Raw genomic sequence first — 21281 nt, forward strand, 5'->3', positions numbered from 1 at the left:
GGCAGAGGGGAAGAAGCTGTTCTTGAATCGTTGAGTGTGTGTCTTCAGGCTCCTGTACCTCCTCCCTGATGGCAGAGGGGAAGAAGCTGTTCTTGAATCGTTGAGTGTGTGTCTTCAGGCTCCTGTACCTCCTCCCCGATGGCAGAGGGGAAGAAGCTGTTCCTGAATCGTTGAGTGTGTGTCTTCAGGCTCCTGTACCTCCTCCCTGATGGCAGAGGGGAAGAAGCTGTTCCTGAATCGTTGAGTGTGGGCCTTCAGGCTCCTGTACCTCCTCCCTGATGGCAGAGGGGAAGAAGCTGTTCCTGAATCGTTGAGTGTGTGTCTTCAGGCTCCTGTACCTCCTCCCTGATGGCAGAGGGGAAGAAGCTGTTCCTGAATCGTTGAGTGTGTGTCTTCAGGCTCCTGTACCTCCTCCCTGATGGCAGAGGGGAAGAAGCTGTTCCTGAATCGTTGAGTGTGTGTCTTCAGGCTCCTGTACCTCCTCCCCGATGGCAGAGGGGAAGAAGCTGTTCCTGAATCGTTGAGTGTGTGTCTTCAGGCTCCTGTACCTCCTCCCTGATGGCAGAGGGGAAGAAGCTGTTCCAGAATTGCTGTGTGTGTGTCTTCAGGCTCCTGTACCTCCTCCCTGATGGCAGAGGGGAAGAAGCTGTTCCTGAATCGCTGAGTGTGTGTCTTCAGGCTCCTGTACCTCCTCCCTGATGGCAGAGGGGAAGAAGCTGTTCTTGAATCGTTGAGTGTGTGTCTTCAGGCTCCTGTACCTCCTCCCTGATGGCAGAGGGGAAGAAGCTGTTCCTGAATTGTTGAGTGTGTGTCTTCAGGCTCCTGTACCTCCTCCCTGATGGCAGAGGGGAAGAAGCTGTTCCTGAATCTCTCAGTGTGTGTCTTCAGGCTCCTGTACCTCCTCCCTGATGGCAGAGGGGAAGAAGCTGTTCTTGAATCGTTGAGTGTGTGTCTTCAGGCTCCTGTACCTCCTCCCTGATGGCAGAGGGGAAGAAGCTGTTCCTGAATCGTTGAGTGTGGGCCTTCAGGCTCCTGTACCTCCTCCCTGATGGCAGAGGGGAAGAAGCTGTTCCTGAATCGTTGAGTGTGTGTCTTCAGGCTCCTGTACCTCCTCCCTGATGGCAGAGGGGAAGAAGCTGTTCCTGAATCGTTGAGTGTGTGTCTTCAGGCTCCTGTACCTCCTCCCTGATGGCAGAGGGGAAGAAGCTGTTCCTGAATCGTTGAGTGTGTGTCTTCAGGCTCCTGTATCTCCTCCCCGATGGCAGAGGGGAAGAAGCTGTTCCTGAATCGTTGAGTGTGTGTCTTCAGGCTCCTGTACCTCCTCCCTGATGGCAGAGGGGAAGAAGCTGTTCTTGAATCGTTGAGTGTGTGTCTTCAGGCTCCTGTACCTCCTCCCTGATGGCAGAGGGGAAGAAGCTGTTCCTGAATCGTTGAGTGTGTGTCTTCAGGCTCCTGTATCTCCTCCCCGATGGCAGAGGGGAAGAAGCTGTTCCTGAATCGTTGAGTGTGTGTCTTCAGGCTCCTGTACCTCCTCCCTGATGGCAGAGGGGAAGAAGCTGTTCCAGAATCGCTGAGTGTGTGTCTTCAGGCTCCTGTACCTCCTCCCTGAAGGCAGAGGGGAAGAAGCTGTTCCTGAATCGCTGAGTGTGTGTCTTCAGGCTCCTGTACCTCCTCCCTGATGGCAGAGGGGAAGAAGCTGTTCTTGAATCGTTGAGTGTGTGTCTTCAGGCTCCTGTACCTCCTCCCTGATGGCAGAGGGGAAGGAGCTGTTCCTGAATCGCTGAGTGTGTGTCTTCAGGTTCCTGTACCTCCTCCCTGATGGCAGAGGGGAAGAAGCTGTTCCTGAATCGTTGAGTGTGTGTCTTCAGGCTCCTGTACCTCCTCCCTGATGGCAGAGGGGAAGAAGCTGTTCCTGAATTGTTGAGTGTGTGTCTTCAGGCTGCTGTACCTCCTCCCTGATGGCAGAGGGGAAGAAGCTGTTCCTGAATCGTTGAGTGTGTGTCTTCAGGCTCCTGTACCTCCTCCCTGATGGCAGAGGGGAAGAAGCTGTTCTTGAATTGTTGAGTGTGTGTCTTCAGGCTCCTGTACCTCCTCCCTGATGGCAGAGGGGAAGAAGCTGTTCCTGAATTGTTGAATGTCTTCAGGCTCCTGTACCTCCTCCCTGATGGCAGAGGGGAAGAAGCTGTTCCTGAATCGTTGAGTGTGGGCCTTCAGGCTCCTGTACCTCCTCCCTGATGGCAGAGGGGAAGAAGCTGTTCCTGAATCGTTGAGTGTGTGTCTTCAGGCTCCTGTACCTCCTCCCTGATGGCAGAGGGGAAGAAGCTGTTCCTGAATCGTTTAGTGTGGGCCTTCAGGCTCCTGTACCTCCTCCCTGATGGTAGCAATGAGAAGAGGGCATGTCCTGGGTGATAGGGGTCCTTAATGATGGATGCTGCCTTTTTCAGTCACTACCTTAGACCAGTTAGCTTAACATCTGTAGTCAGGAAAATGCTTTGAGCTGTCATTAAGGACGAAATAGGGAAACATTTAGAAAGGAGAGGTCCCATTAGACAGATGCAGCATGGATTCAGAAAGGGCAGGTCCTGTTTGACAAACGCACTGGAGTTCTTTGAGGACATAATGAGTGTAGTGGATAGAGGGGAACAGGTGGATGTCGTCTACTTGGATTTCCAGAAGGTGTTCGATAAGGAGCCGCACAAGAGACTTATAAATACGATACAGATACATGGAGTTGGGGGAAGTGTATTGGCATGGATAGTGATTGGTTAACCGATAGAGGCAGAGAGTTGGTATAAATGGGTGTTTCTCCGGTTGGCAGTCAGTGGTGAGTGGGGTGTCGCAGGGGTCGGTGCTGGGCCCGCAGCTGTTTACCATTTACTTTGATGATTTGGAAGAGGGGACTGAGTGTTTCGGAGGAAAATTTGCTGATGACACTAGACTGAGTGGAAAAGCAAATTGTACAGAGGATGTGGAGAGTCTGCAGAGGGATATAGATAGGTTAAGTGAGTGGACCGAGTTCTGGCAGATGGAATACAACGTTGGTAAATGTGGGATCATCCACTTTGGAAGGAATAATAGAAGAGCAGATTATTATTTAAATGGTGAAGGATTGCAGCATGCTGTTGTGCAGAGGGACTTGGGAGTGTTTGTGCATGAATCACAAGAAGTCGGCTTGCAGGTACAACAGGTTATTAAGAAGGGAAATGGGATGTGGGCCTTCAATGCCGGAGGGATTAAATTCAAGAGCAGGGAGGTCATGCTGCAACTATACGGGGTACTGGTGAGACTGCACCTGGAGTACTGTGTGCAGTTCTGGTCTCCATACTTGAGGAAGGATATACTGGCTTTGGAGGCGGTGCAGAGGAGGTTCACCAGGTTGATTCCAGGGAGGAAGGGGTTAACCTATAAGGAGATATTGAGTCGCCTGGGACTACTCTCTGGAATTCAGAAGGATGAGAGGGGATTTTGGAGAAATATACAAAATTTTGAAAGGGATAGTTAAGACAGTAGGAAAGTTGTTTCCATTGGTAGGTGAGACTAGAACTAGGGGACATTGTCTCAAGATTCAGGGGAGAAGACTTGGGACGGAGATGAGGATGAACTGTTTTTCCCAGAGAGTGGTGAATCTGTGGAATTCTCTGCCCGGGGAAACAGTTGAGGCTTCTTCACCAAATATATTTAAGAAACACTTTGATAGGTTTTTACATAGCAGGGGAATTAAGGGTTATGGGGAAAAGGCAGGTAGATGGAGCTGAGTTTACGGACAGATCAGCCATGATCTTATTGAATGGCGGGGCAGGCTCGATGGGCCGGATGGCCGACTCCTGCTCCCATTTCTTATGTTGTTATATCTTTTGAAGGCGTCCTGGATGCTTGGGGGGGGGGGGGGGGGCGCTGTGATGGATCTGGCTGAGCTCACAACTTCCTGCAGCCTTTTCCCACCCGTGCAGTGCGCCCCACCGTACCGGATGGTGATTAAAGAAAAAGCATTCAGGATGCTCCCTGAGGAAATCTGGCAGAGCCCCCGGTGATGGGGCAGATCTCCCCGAACTCCGGATGAAATACAGCCGCCGTCGCGTCCGCCTCGCAGCTGCGTCGATACGCTGGGCCCCCAGGATAGACCCCCCCTCCCCAGCGACATTGACACCCAGGGACCCTCGCTCTTTGTGGGCACTCCTGTACGCCCACGGGGATGTGCGTCCCAGACAACGTAGCTGAACTGCGGGCCACGTTTACAGTACTGTGTGGGCGCAGATATAGAACTATGGCACTGCATTCGGTAGGGGAGACACCATGGTAGGGTTCTTTGCCGCGGAGGTGTGACAGCGGACGGATGATCGGCCACTTACTCACTCCCTGCACCACCCACCTGTCCTTTTTTTTTACAAAATCCTTTATTACAAATATCAGTGCTATACAATATATACAAAACAGTGGCAAACACAATTACTTCACTACAAATAGACAATAGGCATTACACCAGAATGCTGCCATCCCTATCCACGATGGCATTTACACCCCGCGGAGCCCAACGGTCTCGAAACTCCTCCCAAGGCCGCCGTGGACTGCGCGTGTTCTGTTTCAATATTCACCCGGGCACGAACATACCCCCTAAACATTGCCAGGCAGTCTGCCCGGGGAAATCCTCCTGCCACCTGTTTCCAAAACCCTCGGATGGTGGATTTCGCCAGCCCCAGGAGCAAGTTGACTAGGACATCCTCATCCCTCCATGCCCCCTCCTTACTGGATGACCATATATAAACAGGGTGGGGCTGAAATGCAACCAGAAGGTGAGAAGCAGCCCACGCAAATACACCACCCACCTGTCGGTCGGGGATGACGGTGCTCTGTCGGCTGACCAGCGCCCCGATCTGGCTGCTCCTGGGCCGCGAGTGGAAGTAGTCCTGGGACTCCGCCCTCGGCAACCTGGCCACGCGCCCCTCGATGCGCACCTGCGGGTGACAGGAACAGCCTCGGTCAGCAGTACCAGCGGCGGGGGGGGGGGAGGGAGGAGGGGCCCCCAGCCCGTCTTGGCGTGGACCGTCAGCCTGCAGAGGAGACGGCATTACCCAGCCCACGAGGGAGCTGGAGGTCGGTGGGCTCCCGGAAACGCGGGCGGGTGGGCGCGCGGCGAGGGGTCTGGCTACTTAGAAAACTGTGCTTCTTCATCTTTCTGCCCCAGCCGCTCAGCGAATTCAACCCAAACCCTACCGGGGGGACAACTTACAATGACCAATTAACCTAGCAACTGGTACGTCTTTGGACCGTGGGAGGAAACCGGAGCACCGGGAGGAAACCCACGCGGTCACGGGAAAGAACGAATGAACTTTCTTACAGCGGATGCCAGAATTGAACTCTGAACTCCGACCCCCCCTTCCCCCCCCCCCCCCCAAGCTGTAATAGTGTTGCTCAAGCAACTAGGTTAGCGGGGTGCCCCAAAGGCCCATGAAAAACACACACACACACACACACACAAAAGATACTGGAGGAACTCAGCAGGTCGGGCAGCGTTTATGGAGAGAGATGAACAGTCGACGTTTCGGGCCCACTGAACTATCTTCTGTTCAATTCCCCTCCGTGGACGCTGCCCGACCTGCCGAAACCCTCCAGCGTCCTGTGTGTGTGTGTGAGATGGTCTGGCACGACTCCCTTTACCAAGCTGGCGATAAAGCCGTGACCCTTCGTCAGTCAGGTGAATCCGCCGCACAACCGCGCGGCCTCGACGCCTCCCTGTGCGACTTCCTCCTCGATTTCCTCACTGGCAGTTTGGGTCGGCAGCGACATCTCCTCCACCCGATCTCCGTCAGCACAGGAGCGCCGCAAGGCCGCGTGCTTAGACCCCCCCCCCCCCCGCTCTACACTTACGACCGCGTGGCCAAGCACAGCCCCCGTGCCGTATTCGAGTTTGCCGACCAGACACCTCTTGTTGTAGGTCGAATCGAGGGTGGCGGTGAACCAGCCCACAGGAGGGAGGCTGAAAATCTGGCCAAGCGGTGCCACAGCATCAACCTCTCGCTCGATGTCAGCAAGACCGAGGAGCCGGTTATCGACTTCAGGAGAAGGAAATCAGGGCCAGTCCTCATCGGAGGATCAGAGGAGGCAACTTTAAATTCAACTCAGAGGACCCCTCCTGGGCCCAGCACGTAACTGCAAAACTTTATTGTCGCCAACCAATTGATACTGGAGCGTACAATCATCACAGTGATACTTGATTCTGCTCTTCACACTCCCTGAAGTACAAATCGAATTGATTATAATAAAGATTTAAATTATAAATCGTAATCAGAAAATAGAAAAGGGAAAGTAAGGTAGTGCAAGTCAGGTCCGGATATTTGGAAGGTTCGGCCCAGATCCGGGTCGGGATCCGTTCAGCAGTCTTATCACAGTTGGAAAGAAGCTGTTCCCAAATCTGGCCGTACGAATCTTCAAGCTCCTGAACCTTCTCCCAGAGGGAAGAGGGACAAAAAGTGCCTCAACTCCCTTCGAAGTTTGTGAAGATTCAGCATGACTTCCAAAACTTTGACAAACTTCTACAGATGCGTAGTGGAGTACTGACCGGCTGCGTCACGGCCCGGTATAGAAACACCAGTGCCCTTGAACGAAAAAGCCAACAAAGAAGTAGTGGACGCAGCCCAGTCCATCGCGGGTAAAGCCCCAGCCCCCCCCCCACCACTGAGCACTGATGCAGGAAAGCAGCCTCCATCGTCCGGGATCCCCACTGCCCAGGACACGCTCTCTTCTCGCTGCGGCCATCAGGAAGAAGGGGAAAAATATAAATCGTGCGAACAGAGAGCAAGTTAGTTCACGGGTTCATTGCCCCTTCAGGAATCGGATGGCAGAGGGGAAGGAACTGTCCCTGAATCGTTGAGTGTGTGTCTTCAGGCTCCTGTACCTCCTCCCTGATGGCGGAGGGGAAGAAGCTGTTCCTGAATCGTTGAGTGTGTGTCTTCAGGCTCCTGTACCTCCTCCCTGATGGCAGAGGGGAAGAAGCTGTTCCTGAATCGTTGAGTGTGTGTCTTCAGGCTCCTGTACCTCCTCCCTGATGGCGGAGGGGAAGAACTGTTCTTGAATCGTTTAGTGTGTGTCTTCAGGCTCCTGTACCCCCTCCCTGATGGCAGAGGGGAAGAAGCTGTTCCTGAATCGCTGAGTGTGTGTCTTCAGGCTCCTGTACCTCCTCCCTGATGGCAGAGGGGAAGAAGCTGTTCCTGAATCGTTGAGTGTGTGTCTTCAGGCTCCTGTACCTCCTCCCTGATGGCAGAGGGGAAGAAGCTGTTCCTGAATCGTTGAGTGTGTGTCTTCAGGCTCCTGTACCTCCTCCCTGATGGCAGAGGGGAAGAAGCTGTTCCTGAATCGTTGAGTGTGTGTCTTCAGGCTCCTGTACCCCCTCCCTGATGGTAGCAATGAGAAGAGGGCATGTCCTGGGTGGGGGGGTCCTTAATGACGGACGCCGCCTTATTGAGGCATCGCTCCTTGAAGATGCCCTCGATGGTGCCCATGATGGAAGCTCGGGTCGAACTGAGGTCTCTGGTTGTCAGGGTCGACCGTGGACGTTGCGTCCCAGCTGTCTATCTACACAAGCCCGGTCAGTACGATACGGAGAGTGAGCTGTTGCCCGTGTAGCGGGCTCCCCCTCTCCATGCAGCCGATGAACGCAAAGGAACGGCAGAGACCGATACAGTCTGGCACCAGGAGTTGCTGATCAGCGTTGAACTCAACGTCGGACTGCCTCAGGGACCCCAACTCTGGATTTTTCCCTCGGGGATCACTCCGGAAGCCCCCCCTGTGAGTGGGTACAGCCGCAAGTCAGCGGGAGGTTTGAGATCAGAGTTTTCCTTCTCCCAGACAAGCTGCCGATCACAGCTGACGACCCCCATCTGCCCGGAGCGACTGGTTTTAAGGCGACAGTGACCCGCCTTCTCCTGTCAGTAGAAACGGTTCCGCAGGGCTTAGCAGCTAAATCACAGGTGAAGACCAGGAACTGGACTGGGTTGTCAGAGGCTATTTGAGGCACACGGCATTGGGAGCATTTAATAGGTAGTGGGAGCTTCTCCCCATTACCTCCCCAGATACAACAACCTTGAAGGAACCGATGGGAGGCTAGTGCTGATGAATAATTATCGGAATTAAATTTAGAAACTCGGAGATGAGCCCTGCCCTTTCCCCGTGGACAGCCTGTTACGGTACATTAATTCTGTGAGCCACATCAGCCAGTGAAACGGGAGGAAAAGGGAGCGGGTTTTGTAACGGAGTCAAGATGTAAATGAGGACGTACTTGCCTGTTCAGGGGCTCCCAATAGAAGACAATCGCAGCGAACGGGTTATTCTCCTGGAGAAAGAGGAAATCAAACGGCTCAGGCTGTGGGATTTAATACCAGAGAATGTGTACACGATGCAACCTGAAATTCTTATTCTTCACAGGCATCCACGCAACGGGGGAAGATAAAACCCCCAAAGCAATGATTGACATGAAAACAAAAGTCCCCCCCACACACACACAGGCAGCACCAAAAGCATCGACCCCACACCCCACTCCACACCGCCACTAAAAGAATCAACCCCATCAACCGCCACACCAGGCAGCCAATAGCAAAGCCCCTATGACTGAGAGTCCAAGTATTCACCCCAACACCACCATCTCAGGAGAGGGAGGGAGAGAGAGAGAGGCGGGGGGAGAGAGGGAAGGGAGAGAGCGAGGGGCAGAGGGAAGGGAGAGGGGGAGGTGGAGAGGGGTGGGAGAGAGGTGAGTGGGAAAGATGGGGAGATGGGGCAGAGAGGTGGAGAGGGAGGGGGAGAGGGGGAGGGAGGAGAGGGGGAGGAGGGGAAGCAGAGGGGGGGCAGAGGGGGTAGATAACGCCAACAGCTTGCTGTTTCGATGTCCCCATTTACAATACATCTCAACTAACAGGGAGCCAGATATGTAATATGCTAATTGGTGGTATGATGTCAGAGCGTTATGATAATGAGGGGCCAGTGCTGGTGGACAACGAGAAGAGAAATTGCCCTCAAAAGATTGCAATGTACAACTGGTGTTTCCGATAGTGGGGGAGTCTCGGACAAGAGGACACAGATAGAGTGGATGTGGAGAGGATGTTTCCTATAGTGGGGGAGTCTAGGACCAGAGGACACAGATAGAGTGGGTGTGGAGAGGATGTTTCCTATAGTGGGAGAGTCTAGGACCAGAGGACATAGATAGAGTGGGTGTGGAGAGGATGTTTCCTATAGTGGGAGAGTCTAGGACCAGAGGACATAGATAGAGTGGATGTGGAGAGGATGTTTCCTATAGTGGGAGAGTCTAGGACCAGAGGACATAGATAGAGTGGGTGTGGAGAGGATGTTTCCTATAGTGGGGGAGTCTAGGAACAGAGGACACAGATAGAGTGGATGTGGAGAGGATGTTTCCTATAGTGAGGGTCTAGGACCAGAGGACACAGATAGAGTGGATGTGGAGAGGATGTTTCCTATAGTGGGGGAGTCTAGGACCAGAGGACACAGATAGAGTAGATGTGGTGAGTATTTCTCCTATAGTGGGGGAGACTAGGACCAGAGGACACAGATAGAGTGGATGTGGAGAGGATGTTTCCTATAGTGGGGGAGTCTAGGACCAGAGGGCACAGATAGAGTGGATGTGGAGAGGATGTTTCCTATAGTGGGGGAGTCTAGGACCAGAGGGCACAGATAGAGTGGGTGTGGAGAGGATGTTTCCTATAGTGGGGGAGTCTAGGACCACAGATAGAGTGGATGTGGAGAGGATGTTTCCTGTAGTGGGGGTGTCTAGGACCAGAGGGCACAGCCTCTGCATAGAGGGACGTCCCTTTAGAACAAAGATGAGGAGGAATTTCTTTAGCCAGAGGGTGGTGAATCTGTGGAATTCATTGCCACATCTGACTGTGGGGGTCAAGTCATTTGGTATCTTTAAAGTGGAGGTTGATAGATTCTTAATTAGTCGGGGTGTCAAAGGTTACGGGGGGTAAGGTAGGAGAATGGGGCTGAGAGAGATAATAAATCAGCCATGATGGAATGGGGAGCAGACTCAATAGGGCCCAATGGCCTAATTCTGCTCCAATGTCTTACGGTCAACTGGATTTCTTACAGCAGTTGGGTGCCAGAGTTTCAACACCCACTAATTGCAACTTGTGTGTGACATTTTCAATGAGGTGGGAGAAGTGTTTCCTGCAAAACACACAAACACACACAATGCCAGAGGAACTTGGTGAGGTTTCGGGCCGAAACCCTTCTTCAGTCCTGATGAAAGGTCTGGGCCCAAAACGTCGATGGTGTGCTCTTTTCCGGACTCGCTGCCTGGCTTGCCGAGTTCCAACAGCATTTTGCGTGCTTTGCTTTGGTGCTCCAGCCTCTGCAGATTTTCTCCCGTTTCGGAAGATTTACTGCGGCAGGGGTGGGCCAGGAACTTGAGGGAAAGAGAAGTCAGGAAGGCAGGCTGCAAGAAGTGGGCTTAAACTGGGTTGCCATGACGGCAACCGGCCTAGTGGGATGAGAGAAGCCTGTGTGAGTGGGAGAGTTCATCCAGCAAGCTGCGCAGGGGCTTTACGGTGTTGCTACGGCAACCTTAACTACTCACCAGCTCCCTCCCCTTCCTGCTTTCGTAGTTTGTGAAAAACTTAAAACCCTCGGGTCCAAACCCCTTCAGAAGCAACATTCGAGCAGAGGGCTTTCCGTCCCTAGAAGTAAGGATGTTCAAAGTTCAAAGCACATTTATTATCTATGAATGTGAAGTATATACAACCTTGAGATTCGTCTCCTGACGGGCAGCCACAAAACCAAGAAACCCAATAAAACACATTTTGAAAAGACCTTTGGAGGGAGGAGCTAAAGATGGCACCAGAGGGCGATTTCTTCCAGTTCATTCGCCAAACGGTTGAACTTCTCCTCTGTCACGTCTTGTCCCTTCTCCTTTCCAAGGGGGCCGGGCTCCTGTCGGAGTCCGTGACCTACAGCTGCAACTCAAACTGCGGTTCGTCACGGTGGGGGGGGGGGGGGGGGGTCTCTCACTAAGCGGCCCAGAGTTTTCGACGTCGCCAGGGAAGACATGCGTCTCCGGGCCGCGCGACCCGCTTCCTCGCCGGTAAGAGAGCCTGGGGCTTGTCAAAATGTTGGGATAAACATTTTTTTTTTGGATTGAGTCCAGAAGGTGGTCTCTGGGGGTGGGGTGGGGGCTCTGTTACTGCTTGCATGGTGGATGGTGGTGGGGTCGATGTTTTTTGCTGAAGAAAGTGGGGGGGTGCAAAGGGACAGGGGGGTGTGTGTGTGGATTGATGCTGTTAATGATGCTTCTGTGTGGGAGGGGGAGGGTGGAGGGAAGGGTTTGGGGTTCAAACATTTTCCTGTCATTCATTCTCCAGGGCTTTCCTCCCGTTTCATGGCCGGCTGTGAAGAGTAGGAATCTCAGATTGTACACTCTATGCATTTTCTGAAATTAATTGAACTCAACGTGCAGGAAAAAAAAACACAACACACACAAATCATGCCAACCGTAAAAGTAAGCAGCTAACATTCAGAAATGAAGTTGACGGATGTGAGCCCAGAGACTCAAAGCCAATTCAGGAGCCCACTGGTTATGTAGCCCTTACAACGGTTGTATAGTGCGGGCGCCCCAGACCCACAGCAAAATTTTTTGAGCTCGCTTTCTCAACCAATTAAAGCCTTGACAGATTCAGCAAACACACACACAAAATGCTGGAGGAACTCGGCAGGTCAGGGTGTCTTTGGAGGGGAGTAAACTGTCGACGCTTCATAGCGAGACCCTTCACCGGGACACTAGAATCCTTCAGCAGGCCTCGGCCCGGAATATCGACTGTTTATTCCTCTCCGCAGACGCTGCCTGACCTGCCGAGTTCCTCCAGCACTGCGTCCGTGGCAGATTCTTTTTTTCCAAAGCCAAAATGGACAATTTCACATTCTTCTCACAGTTTAACCGGTTTATCAGATGCCTGCCCACCTGCATCCCTTTAGAACACAGAACGTTTACAGCACAGTACAGTATGCAGCCGAAGATGTTGTGACCTTTTAATCTACTGCAAGTTCAATCCAACCTTTCCCTCCCACATAACTCTCCATTTTTCTGTCACCTATGTGCCTGTCTAAGAGGGTGGTGGGGTGGAGATGTGCCTCTACCAGAGGAGGTGTGAGGCGCTTCTACCCTCCGCTAGCCTGCAGGTCACCCATGGGCAAGGTGTAGCATCTGCTCAGCCCCCGATCAGAGTCAGGTGAAGCCATGGGAGCAGGTGGTGGACAGTCGTATGAGCAGCCGGTGCAGATCACAAGCCCTGGCTGTGCGACCACTGACAATCTCTGAAGAGTATTGATAATGGCTTGGGGGTGGAGGGGGGGGGGGTCACCCGTCTTGCCCCAGAAGAAGGCAATGGCAAACCGCTCCTGCAGAAAAAAATTTGCCAAGAACAATCGTGCTCGATGGAAAGACAGCGGTCGCCTGTCAGACGACATGGCGCATAATGATGATGTCATACAGCACGGCACATAATGATTTTGATGCCAAAGATTCTTTTAAATGATCCTAATGTATCTGGCTTTACCATTCCATGCCCCCGGAACTCTCTAGAATCTTGAATTCTGTGTGAAACGAACTACCTCTAACGTCTCCCCTGTACTTCCCTCCAATCACCTTAAAATCACGCCATCCTCGAATCAGCTACTTCTGGGGGTGGGGGGGAGTCCTCCGCTGTCTACTCTATCGGTTCCTCTTACCATAAGACCATAAGGCTTGGGAGGAGAATTAGGCCGTCCGGCCCAACAGAGGGCCAGGGCATCAAAGGGTACGGGGTTGAAGGCAGGGGAGTGGGGATGAGTGGATGAAGTGGATCAGCCCAGAATTGAATGGCAGAGCAGACTCGTTGGGCCGAATGGCCGGCTTCTGCTCCAATATCTTATGGTCTTAAATCTGCTCCACCATTCTATCCTGGCTGATTTAGTATCTGTCTATAAGATCATCTTTACACCGCTAACAAGCCTGCTCTTGTATCTCTCAAGCCTCCTCATACTTGACCTCGAAAAAAGAGAACCCCCACCCCACCCCCCACCTTTCTGATATCTCCCTGACGGTTCACATCTGCCCAGTTCCAGTTGGACTGTGAGGTCTGTGCCAAAGTTCTCCATACAAGCACCTCCCACCCCCCACAATCACTCTCCACCCCCAGGAGTAGGACCAGAGGGCACAGATAGAATGGATGTGGAGAGGATGTTTCCTGTAGTAGGGGAGTCTAGGACCAGAGGACACCAATAGAGTGGATGTGGAGAGGATGTTTCCTGTAGTGGGGGAGTCTAGGACCAGAGGACACAGACAGAGTGGATGTGGAGAGGATGTTTCTTATAATGGGGGAGTCTAGAGCAAGAGGACACAGATAGAGTGGATGTGGAGAGGATGTTTCCTATAGTGGGAGAGTCTAGGACCAGAGGGCACAGATAGAGTGGATGTGGAGAGGATGTTTACTATAGTGGGGAGTCTAGGACCAGAGGGCACAGGTAGAGTGGATGTGGAGAGGATGTTTCCTAAGGTGGGGGAGTCTAGGACCAGAGGACACCAATAGAGTGGATGTGGAGAGGATGTTTCCTGTAGTGGGGGAGTCTAGGACCAGAGGACACAGACAGAGTGGATGTGGAGAGGATGTTTCTTATAATGGGGGAGTCTAGGACCAGAGGGCACAGATAGAGTGGATGTGGAGAGGATGTTTACTATAGTGGGGAGTCTAGGACCAGAGGGCACAGATAGAGTGGATATGGAGAGGATGTTTCCTACAGCGGGGGAGTCTAGAGCCAGAGGACACAGATAGAGTGGATGTGGAGAGGATGTTTCCTATAGTGGTCTAGGATCAGAGGACACAGATAGAGTGGATGTGGAGAGGATGTTTCCTCTAGCGGGGGAGTCTAGAGCCAGAGGACACAGATAGAGTGGATGTGGAGAGGATGTTTCCTCTAGTGGGGGAGTCTAGGACCAGACAACACAGATAGAGTGGATGTGGAGAGGATGTTTCCTATAGTGGGGGAGTCTAGGACCAGAGGGCACAGATAGAGTGGACGTGGAGAGGATGTTTCCTATAGTGGGGGAGTCTAGGACCAGAGGACACATAGAGTGGATGTGGAGAGAATGTTTCCTATAGTGGGGGAGTCTAGGACCAGAGGACATAGATAGAGTGGATGTGGAGAGGATGTTTCCTATAGTGGGGGAGTCTAGGACCAGAGGACACAGATAGAGTGGATGTGGAGAGGATGTTTCTTATAATGGGGGAGTCTAGAGCAAGAGGACACAGATAGAGTGGATGTGGAGAGGATGTTTCCTATAGTGGGAGAGTCTAGGACCAGAGGGCACAGATAGAGTGGATGTGGAGAGGATGTTTACTATAGTGGGGAGTCTAGGACCAGAGGGCACAGGTAGAGTGGATGTGGAGAGGATGTTTCCTAAGGTGGGGGAGTCTAGGACCAGAGGACACCAATAGAGTGGATGTGGAGAGGATGTTTCCTGTAGTGGGGGAGTCTAGGACCAGAGGACACAGACAGAGTGGATGTGGAGAGGATGTTTCTTATAATGGGGGAGTCTAGGACCAGAGGGCACAGATAGAGTGGATGTGGAGAGGATGTTTACTATAGTGGGGAGTCTAGGACCAGAGGGCACAGATAGAGTGGATATGGAGAGGATGTTTCCTACAGCGGGGGAGTCTAGAGTCAGAGGACACAGATAGAGTGGATGTGGAGAGGATGTTTCCTATAGTGGTCTAGGATCAGAGGACACAGATAGAGTGGATGTGGAGAGGATGTTTCCTCTAGCGGGGGAGTCTAGAGCCAGAGGACACAGATAGAGTGGATGTGGAGAGGATGTTTCCTCTAGTGGGGGAGTCTAGGACCAGACAACACAGATAGAGTGGATGTGGAGAGGATGTTTCCTATAGTGGGGGAGTCTAGGACCAGAGGGCACAGATAGAGTGGACGTGGAGAGGATGTTTCCTATAGTGGGGGAGTCTAGGACCAGAGGACACATAGAGTGGATGTGGAGAGAATGTTTCCTATAGTGGGGGAGTCTAGGACCAGAGGACATAGATAGAGTGGATGTGGAGAGGATGTTTCCTATAGTGGGGGAGTCTAGGACCAGAGGACACAGATAGAGTGGATGTGGAGAGGATGTTTCCTAAAGTGGGGGAGTCTAGGACCAGAGGACACAGATAAAGTGGATGTGGAGAGGATGTTTCCTGTAGTGGGGGAGTCCAGGACCAGAGGGCACAGATAGAGTGGATGTGGAGAGGATGTTTCCTAAAGTGGGGGAGTCTAGGACCAGAGGGCACAGATAGAGTGGATGTGGAGAGGATGTTTCCTATAGTGGGGGAGTCTAGGACCAGCGAGCACAGATAGAGGATCTTTCCTATAGTGGGGGAGTCCAGGACCAGAGGGCACAGATTGAGTGGACGTGGAGAGGATGTTTCCTATAGTGGGGGAGTCTAGGACCAGAGGACACAGATAGAGTGGATGTGGAGAGGATGTTTCCTAAAGTGGGGGAGTCTAGGACCAGAGGACACAGATAAAGTGGATGTGGAGAGGATGTTTCCTATAGTGGGGGAGTCTAGGATCAAAAGACACAGTTAGGCTGAGGTGAAATTTCTTTTTCAACTGTACAGAACTTCAATGTACAGTAAGCTGAATTAATTCGATCAGCATCTCCACCAACAAGGAGCCTGTAAACACCCATGGGATTGGGGGCACGAGTGATGAAATTTCAGAGGTTTACGATTCCAGAGGTGAGGAGTTCAAGATGGTGCAGGGAGCATTGGAACTCACTGGGTTCCAGAGCCTTCATCTCTGATCGGCCACGATCTCATTGAATGGCAGGGCAGGCTCGACGAGCCAGCTGGCCGACTCCTACTCCCATTTCCCACGTTTGTGTTCCTCAGATTTGCTGATCCAATGAACCACGTTATCCAGACAACGGACCCAGCACCGATCCCTGCGGCACTCCACGAGACACAGGCCTCCGGTCAGAGAGGCAATCGTCTACTACCGCTCTCTGGCTTCTCCCACAAAGCCAGAATATTCAAATAGATATTTTTTTTCCTTTAACTGCAGTAATGTCACAATTCTATAAAACCCTGGTTAGACTACGCTTGGAGTATTGTGTTCCGTTCTGGTCACCTCATTATGGGAAGGATGTGGAAGCTTTAGAGAGGGAGCAGAGGAGATTCACCAGGACTCTGCCTGGATTAGACTGGGAGCAGAGGAGATTCACCAGGACTCTGCCTGGATTAGAGAGGGTGCAGAGGAGATTCACCGGGATGCTGCCTGGATTACAGAGGGTGCAGAGGAGATTCACCAGGACTCTGCCTGGATTAGAGAGGGTGCAGAGGAGATTCACCAGGATGCTGCCTGGATTAGAGAGGGTGCAGAGAGATTCACCAGGATGCTGCCTGGATTAGAGAGGGTGCAGAGTAGATTCCCCAGGATGCTGCCTGGATTAGAGAGGGTGCAGAGGGAGATTCACCAGGATGCTGCCTGGTTTAGAGAGGGTGCAGAGGAGATTCACCAGGATGCTGCCTGGATTAGAGAGGGTGCAGAGGAGATTCACCAGGATGCTGGCTGGATTAGAGAGGGTGCAGAGGAGATTCACCAGGATGCTGTCTGGATGAGAGAGGGTGCAGAGGAGATTCACCAGGATGCTGCGTGGATTAGAGAGGGTGCAGAGGAGATTCACCAGGATGCTACGTGGATTAGAGAGGGTGCAGAGGAGATTCACCAGGATGCTGCCTGGATTAGAGAGGGTGCAGAGGAGATTCACCAGGACGCTGCCTGGATCAGAGAGGGTGCAGAGGAGATTCACCAGGATGCCGCCTGGTTTAGAGAGGGTGCGGAGGAGATTCACCAGGGTGCTGCCTGGATTAGAGAGGGTGCAGAGGAGATTCACCAGGATGCCGCCTGGATTAGAGAGGGTGCAGAGGAGATTCACCAGGATGCTGCCTGGATTAGAGAGGGTGCAGAGGAGATTCACCAGGACGCTGCCTGGATTAGAGAGGGTGCAGAGGAGATTCACCAGGATGCCGCCTGGATTAGAGAGGGTGCAGAGGAGATTCACCAGGATGCTGCCTGGATTAGAGAGGGTGCAGAGGATATTCACCAGGATGCTGCCTGGATTAGAGAGGGTGCAGAGGAGATTCACCAGGACGCTGCCTGGATTAGAGAGGGTGTAGAGGAGATTCACCAGGACGCTGCCTGGATTAGAGAGGGTGTAGAGGAGATTCACCAGGACGCTGCCTGGATTAGAGAGGGTGCAGAGGAGATTCACCAGGACGCTGCCTGGATTAGAGAGGGTGTAGAGGAGATTCACCAGGACGCTGCCTGGATTAGAGAGGGTGTAGAGGAGATTCACCAGGACACTGCCTGGATTAGAGAGGGTGCAGAGGAGATTCACCAGGACGCTGCCTGGATTAGAGAGGGTGTAGAGGAGATTCACCAGGACGCTGCCTGGATTAGAGAGGGTGTAGAGGAGATTCACCAGGACGCTGCCTGGATTAGAGAGGGTGTAGAGCGGGGGTCGTCAACCTGCGGCTCCCGAGCCATTTGTGGCTCTTTCACCTCTGTGCTGCGGCTCCCTGTGGCTTTGGGAAATAATTGGTCAGTATTTAATTAAAATGTATTTTATGTTAGTTTGTTAGCTTTTGAAATGTAATTATGGTGATCTTGTACAACCTAAGTGTAGCGACACATTTCCTGCCACATCCGAAACGGCTCACAATTAGCCAGCATTCCGGCTAAGGGAGATAGCCTACGGGGGTTTGTGAGTACGCGTCTTTTGCAGCATCTGCGTCCATGGGGGCTGGGTTGAGGGAGGCTTAAAAGCAAGGCTGTTTAGTTCGAATAAAGCTATCTTTGACTGCAGTTTACTGACACCGCTACAACGTGTTTTTATCGCTGGCTGTCCAGACGGAAGGTGCTGAAACGCTTTGTCGCGTGTCTGGAAGAAGTGAAAACTTTCCTGGGCAGCAAAGGGCTCACCTTTCCTGAGCTGGAACAGCCAGAGTGGCTGGAAAAGCTACACTTCATGGTAGACATGACAGCGCACCTGAACATGCTGAACACAGCTCTTCAGGGGAAAGGACGTACAGCCCTGCACATGTCGGAGGATGTCTTGGCATTCGAGCGCAAGTTGACAGTGCTTGCCAGAGATTTACAGAAAGGCACTTTGTCTCACTTCCCCAATTTGAGAGAGTTCAAACAAGGTCACGACATGATAATTTCGGAGTATTTACATTCTGCAATCATCGCAATGCAAACATCGTTTGGGAAACGCTTCTGTGAGTTCAGAGAGGAAAAAAACACATTATCCTTCCCGGTCACTCCCCTAAGCATCGATCCATCCCTACTGAATACGACTGCATTGGCAGGTGTGAGTCAACCTGATCTTGAGATGGAACTGGCCGACATAGCCGACAAAGACATATGGGTGTCCAAGTTTAGACGCTTGACAGCAGACCTTGAAGATGTTGCCCGTCAGAAGGCCGTTCTTGCTCAGAAACACAAATGGAGTGATATTGAAAACCTCACAGATGACAGCTTGCGATCCTGTGTAAAGATGAAGGTGACATCATACAGCCCTGATGTGCAGACGCTGTGCGCTGAGGTCCAGGAGCAGAAATCCCATTAACCAAGTATGATAAATATTTTAATTGCCTATTATTTTACTTATATTCATATTTTTTCATTGTTCAGTGAAATAGTCCTTTCATTTTTCAGGATGACAGCTGGCTGACGTTATTTTTGGTTTGCTGCTGGCGGAAAATTTAAGTTCGGCGTTTTTCATAAATACAAGAAGGACTCAAATAGACATTGAATATTTTACTTAAAAGTAACTTTCAACCCAATGTCTTTTTTTCGGAGTTCAAAATGTTTTTGTTGCATGCAGAAATGTAATTTCGTTTTCTCTGCAGGAGTTCATCAATTTCATAAATGCAACACATTATAGTTTGTTTATACATAGCATAAAGGCAAAAAAAACGTTGTATGCAGTGTTATTTCATTTTAAATGTCAAATGGGTTTTGCGGCTCCCAGTGTTTTCTTTTCTGTGGGAAACGGGTCCAAGTGGCTCTTTCAGTGGTAAAGGTTGCTGACCCCTGGTGTAGAGGAAAATCACCAGGATGTTCCCTGGGTCGGATCGGAAACCTTATGAGGCTGAGCGAGCTGGGGCTTTTCTCTGGAGCGAAGGCGGACGAGAGGTGATTTGATAGAAATGTACGAGATGATAAGTGGTGTAGATTGAGTGGGCAGTTGGAGACCTTTTCTAACAGGAGGGGGCTCATCTTTTTAAGATGATTGGAGGAAAGTTCGGGGAGCAGTGTATGTTCTTTTACACAGAGAGAGGTGGGTGTGTGAACACCCTGCAAGGGCTGGTGGTGGAGGCAGATACATGAGGAACACTTAAGAGAATCTTACGTAGGGTCATGGATGACAGAAAAATGTGGGATATGTAGGAGGGGAAGGTTAGATTTATCTTGGAGCTGGTTAAAAGGTCGGCACAACGTCGTGGGCGCTGTAGTGTTCTGAATAGGGAGTGGGAGGCGATCCCGTGGGTTCGGTGAGGAGATTAGGAAAAGCCGTTACTTGGTACAGGTGGCGAGGCACATGGCGTTGGCTTCCTGGATGGATGGACACTTCACCGCCTCTTCAAACCAGTCACCAAACTGCTTCATCGGGTCCAGGGAAACCAGGTGACCTTCTTCAAAAGCCTGCTCACAACCAGGGAGAGAGAGAAGACCGTTAGACCACAGGGCATCGGAGCAGAATGAGACCGTTCAGCCCATCGAGTCTGCTCTGTGAATCCCATCATGGCTGATCTATTGTCCCATTCTCCTGCCTTCTCCCCTGGGAGCCTGTGACTGCCTCCCCCCCAACTAATCGAGGACCTCCGCTCTCTGCGGCTCGGTACCCCCGGAGGTCAGTGCGACGCTTTGCAGTACTGGAGTCCCGGGTTTGATTCCCGCCACTACCTGCGAGGGGTTCGTACGTTCTCTCCGGTGACCGCGTGGGGTTTCCTCCCACAGTCCAAAAAAAACGTACCGGTCAGTAGGTTAACTGGTCGTTGCGAACTGTTCCGTCATTAGGCGTAGGGTTAAATTGGGGAATTACTGGGTGGCACGTCCGGAAGGGTTGAAGGGGGCTGTTCCACACTTTATCACAAATAAAGCTTTAAAATTTAAAAAATGAATAAGTATAATGAAAGACTGCCGTCCGTGGCAATGAATTCCATGGATTCACCACCCTCTGGCTAAAGGAATTCCTCCTCATCTCCCTTCTAAAGAGACCTCCCCCTGTTCAGAGTCTCTGTCCTCTAGTCCTAGACTCCCCCACTACAGGAAACATCCTCTCCACATCCACTCTATCTGTGTCCTCTGGTCCTGGACTCCCCCACTGTAGGAAACATCCTCTCCACATAAACTCTATCTGTGTCCTCTGGTCCTAGACTCCCCCACTACAGGAAACATCCTCTCCACATCCACTCTATCTGTGTCCTCTGGTCCTAGACTCCCCCACTATAGGAAACATCCTCCCCAGGTCTTTCAATATTTGATAAGATTTCAGTGAGATCCCCCCCCCCCCATCCCGTCATTCTTCTGAAGTCCAGCGAGTTTAGGCTCTGAGCCGTCAAACGCCCCTCCCTGTACAACTTTTGCGGACTCCCCTGCCTGGGATGAACTTTGCCCGGTGAGTTTGAACCTTTGTTTTTTAAAACCCTGAGATGTTTGCGTGCTCTCTTGTGACCTGTGTGTCTGCCAAGAGGGTGAAAGTCCGAGCCGTGTTTACTGTCGGAAGCACAGGTGCAGGGGACAGACATGCTTTTTCTAATCTGGGGTTGTGTCCTCCGCAGAGCCCCGATCTGCGCATCATCGAAGCTGCCTGCCGTTCCCCTTTCGAGACAGAAGCCGGCGAGACTGCCAAAGTCTGCAGACAAACTGTAGCAAGTTCTCCCAGGCACTCGGAACAACCCCTCAGCCGACTTTCTTGGAAAACCGCACATCAGTGCACCCATGAGAGTTGACGCAGTTTTAAAGGCAAAGGGCGGTCACACCAACTACTGACTTAATTTTATTGTTTTTTTACTGCTTACTGCTCTTTATAGTAAATTATTTTGATACTTAGAGACTTCCGTTTTCTCTGAACTCTCCTTCGCTCTGCAGAGATTTTCTTCGGAGTACTGTGGCATTGTGGGGGATGCGGTAAGGCAAGGTTTGCAGACAATGTCCAGGCAAGGAGAGCCCGGGGTGGTGGGGAGTGGGGG

General features: G+C 51.8%; 1 protein-coding gene across 1 annotated transcript in view; it reads right to left on the bottom strand.

The window, feature by feature from the left end:
• Positions 1-20890, bottom strand: part of pnpo (pyridoxamine 5'-phosphate oxidase) — a 46425-nt gene extending 25535 nt beyond the window's left edge. Inside the window, exons 1-5 of the mRNA XM_059963029.1 lie at positions 20765-20890; positions 19607-19731; positions 10580-10679; positions 8273-8326; positions 4824-4952 (exon numbers count right to left, since the gene is read on the bottom strand). Of these exons, the coding sequence (XP_059819012.1) occupies positions 4824-4952; positions 8273-8326; positions 10580-10679; positions 19607-19731; positions 20765-20890 (534 nt within the window). The remainder of the gene's footprint in view (positions 1-4823; positions 4953-8272; positions 8327-10579; positions 10680-19606; positions 19732-20764) is intronic.
• Positions 20891-21281: the final 391 nt, after the last annotated feature.

Source organism: Hypanus sabinus, unplaced genomic scaffold (genome assembly GCF_030144855.1).
Source record: "Hypanus sabinus isolate sHypSab1 unplaced genomic scaffold, sHypSab1.hap1 scaffold_888, whole genome shotgun sequence".
Classification (NCBI taxonomy): Eukaryota; Metazoa; Chordata; class Chondrichthyes; order Myliobatiformes; family Dasyatidae; genus Hypanus; species Hypanus sabinus.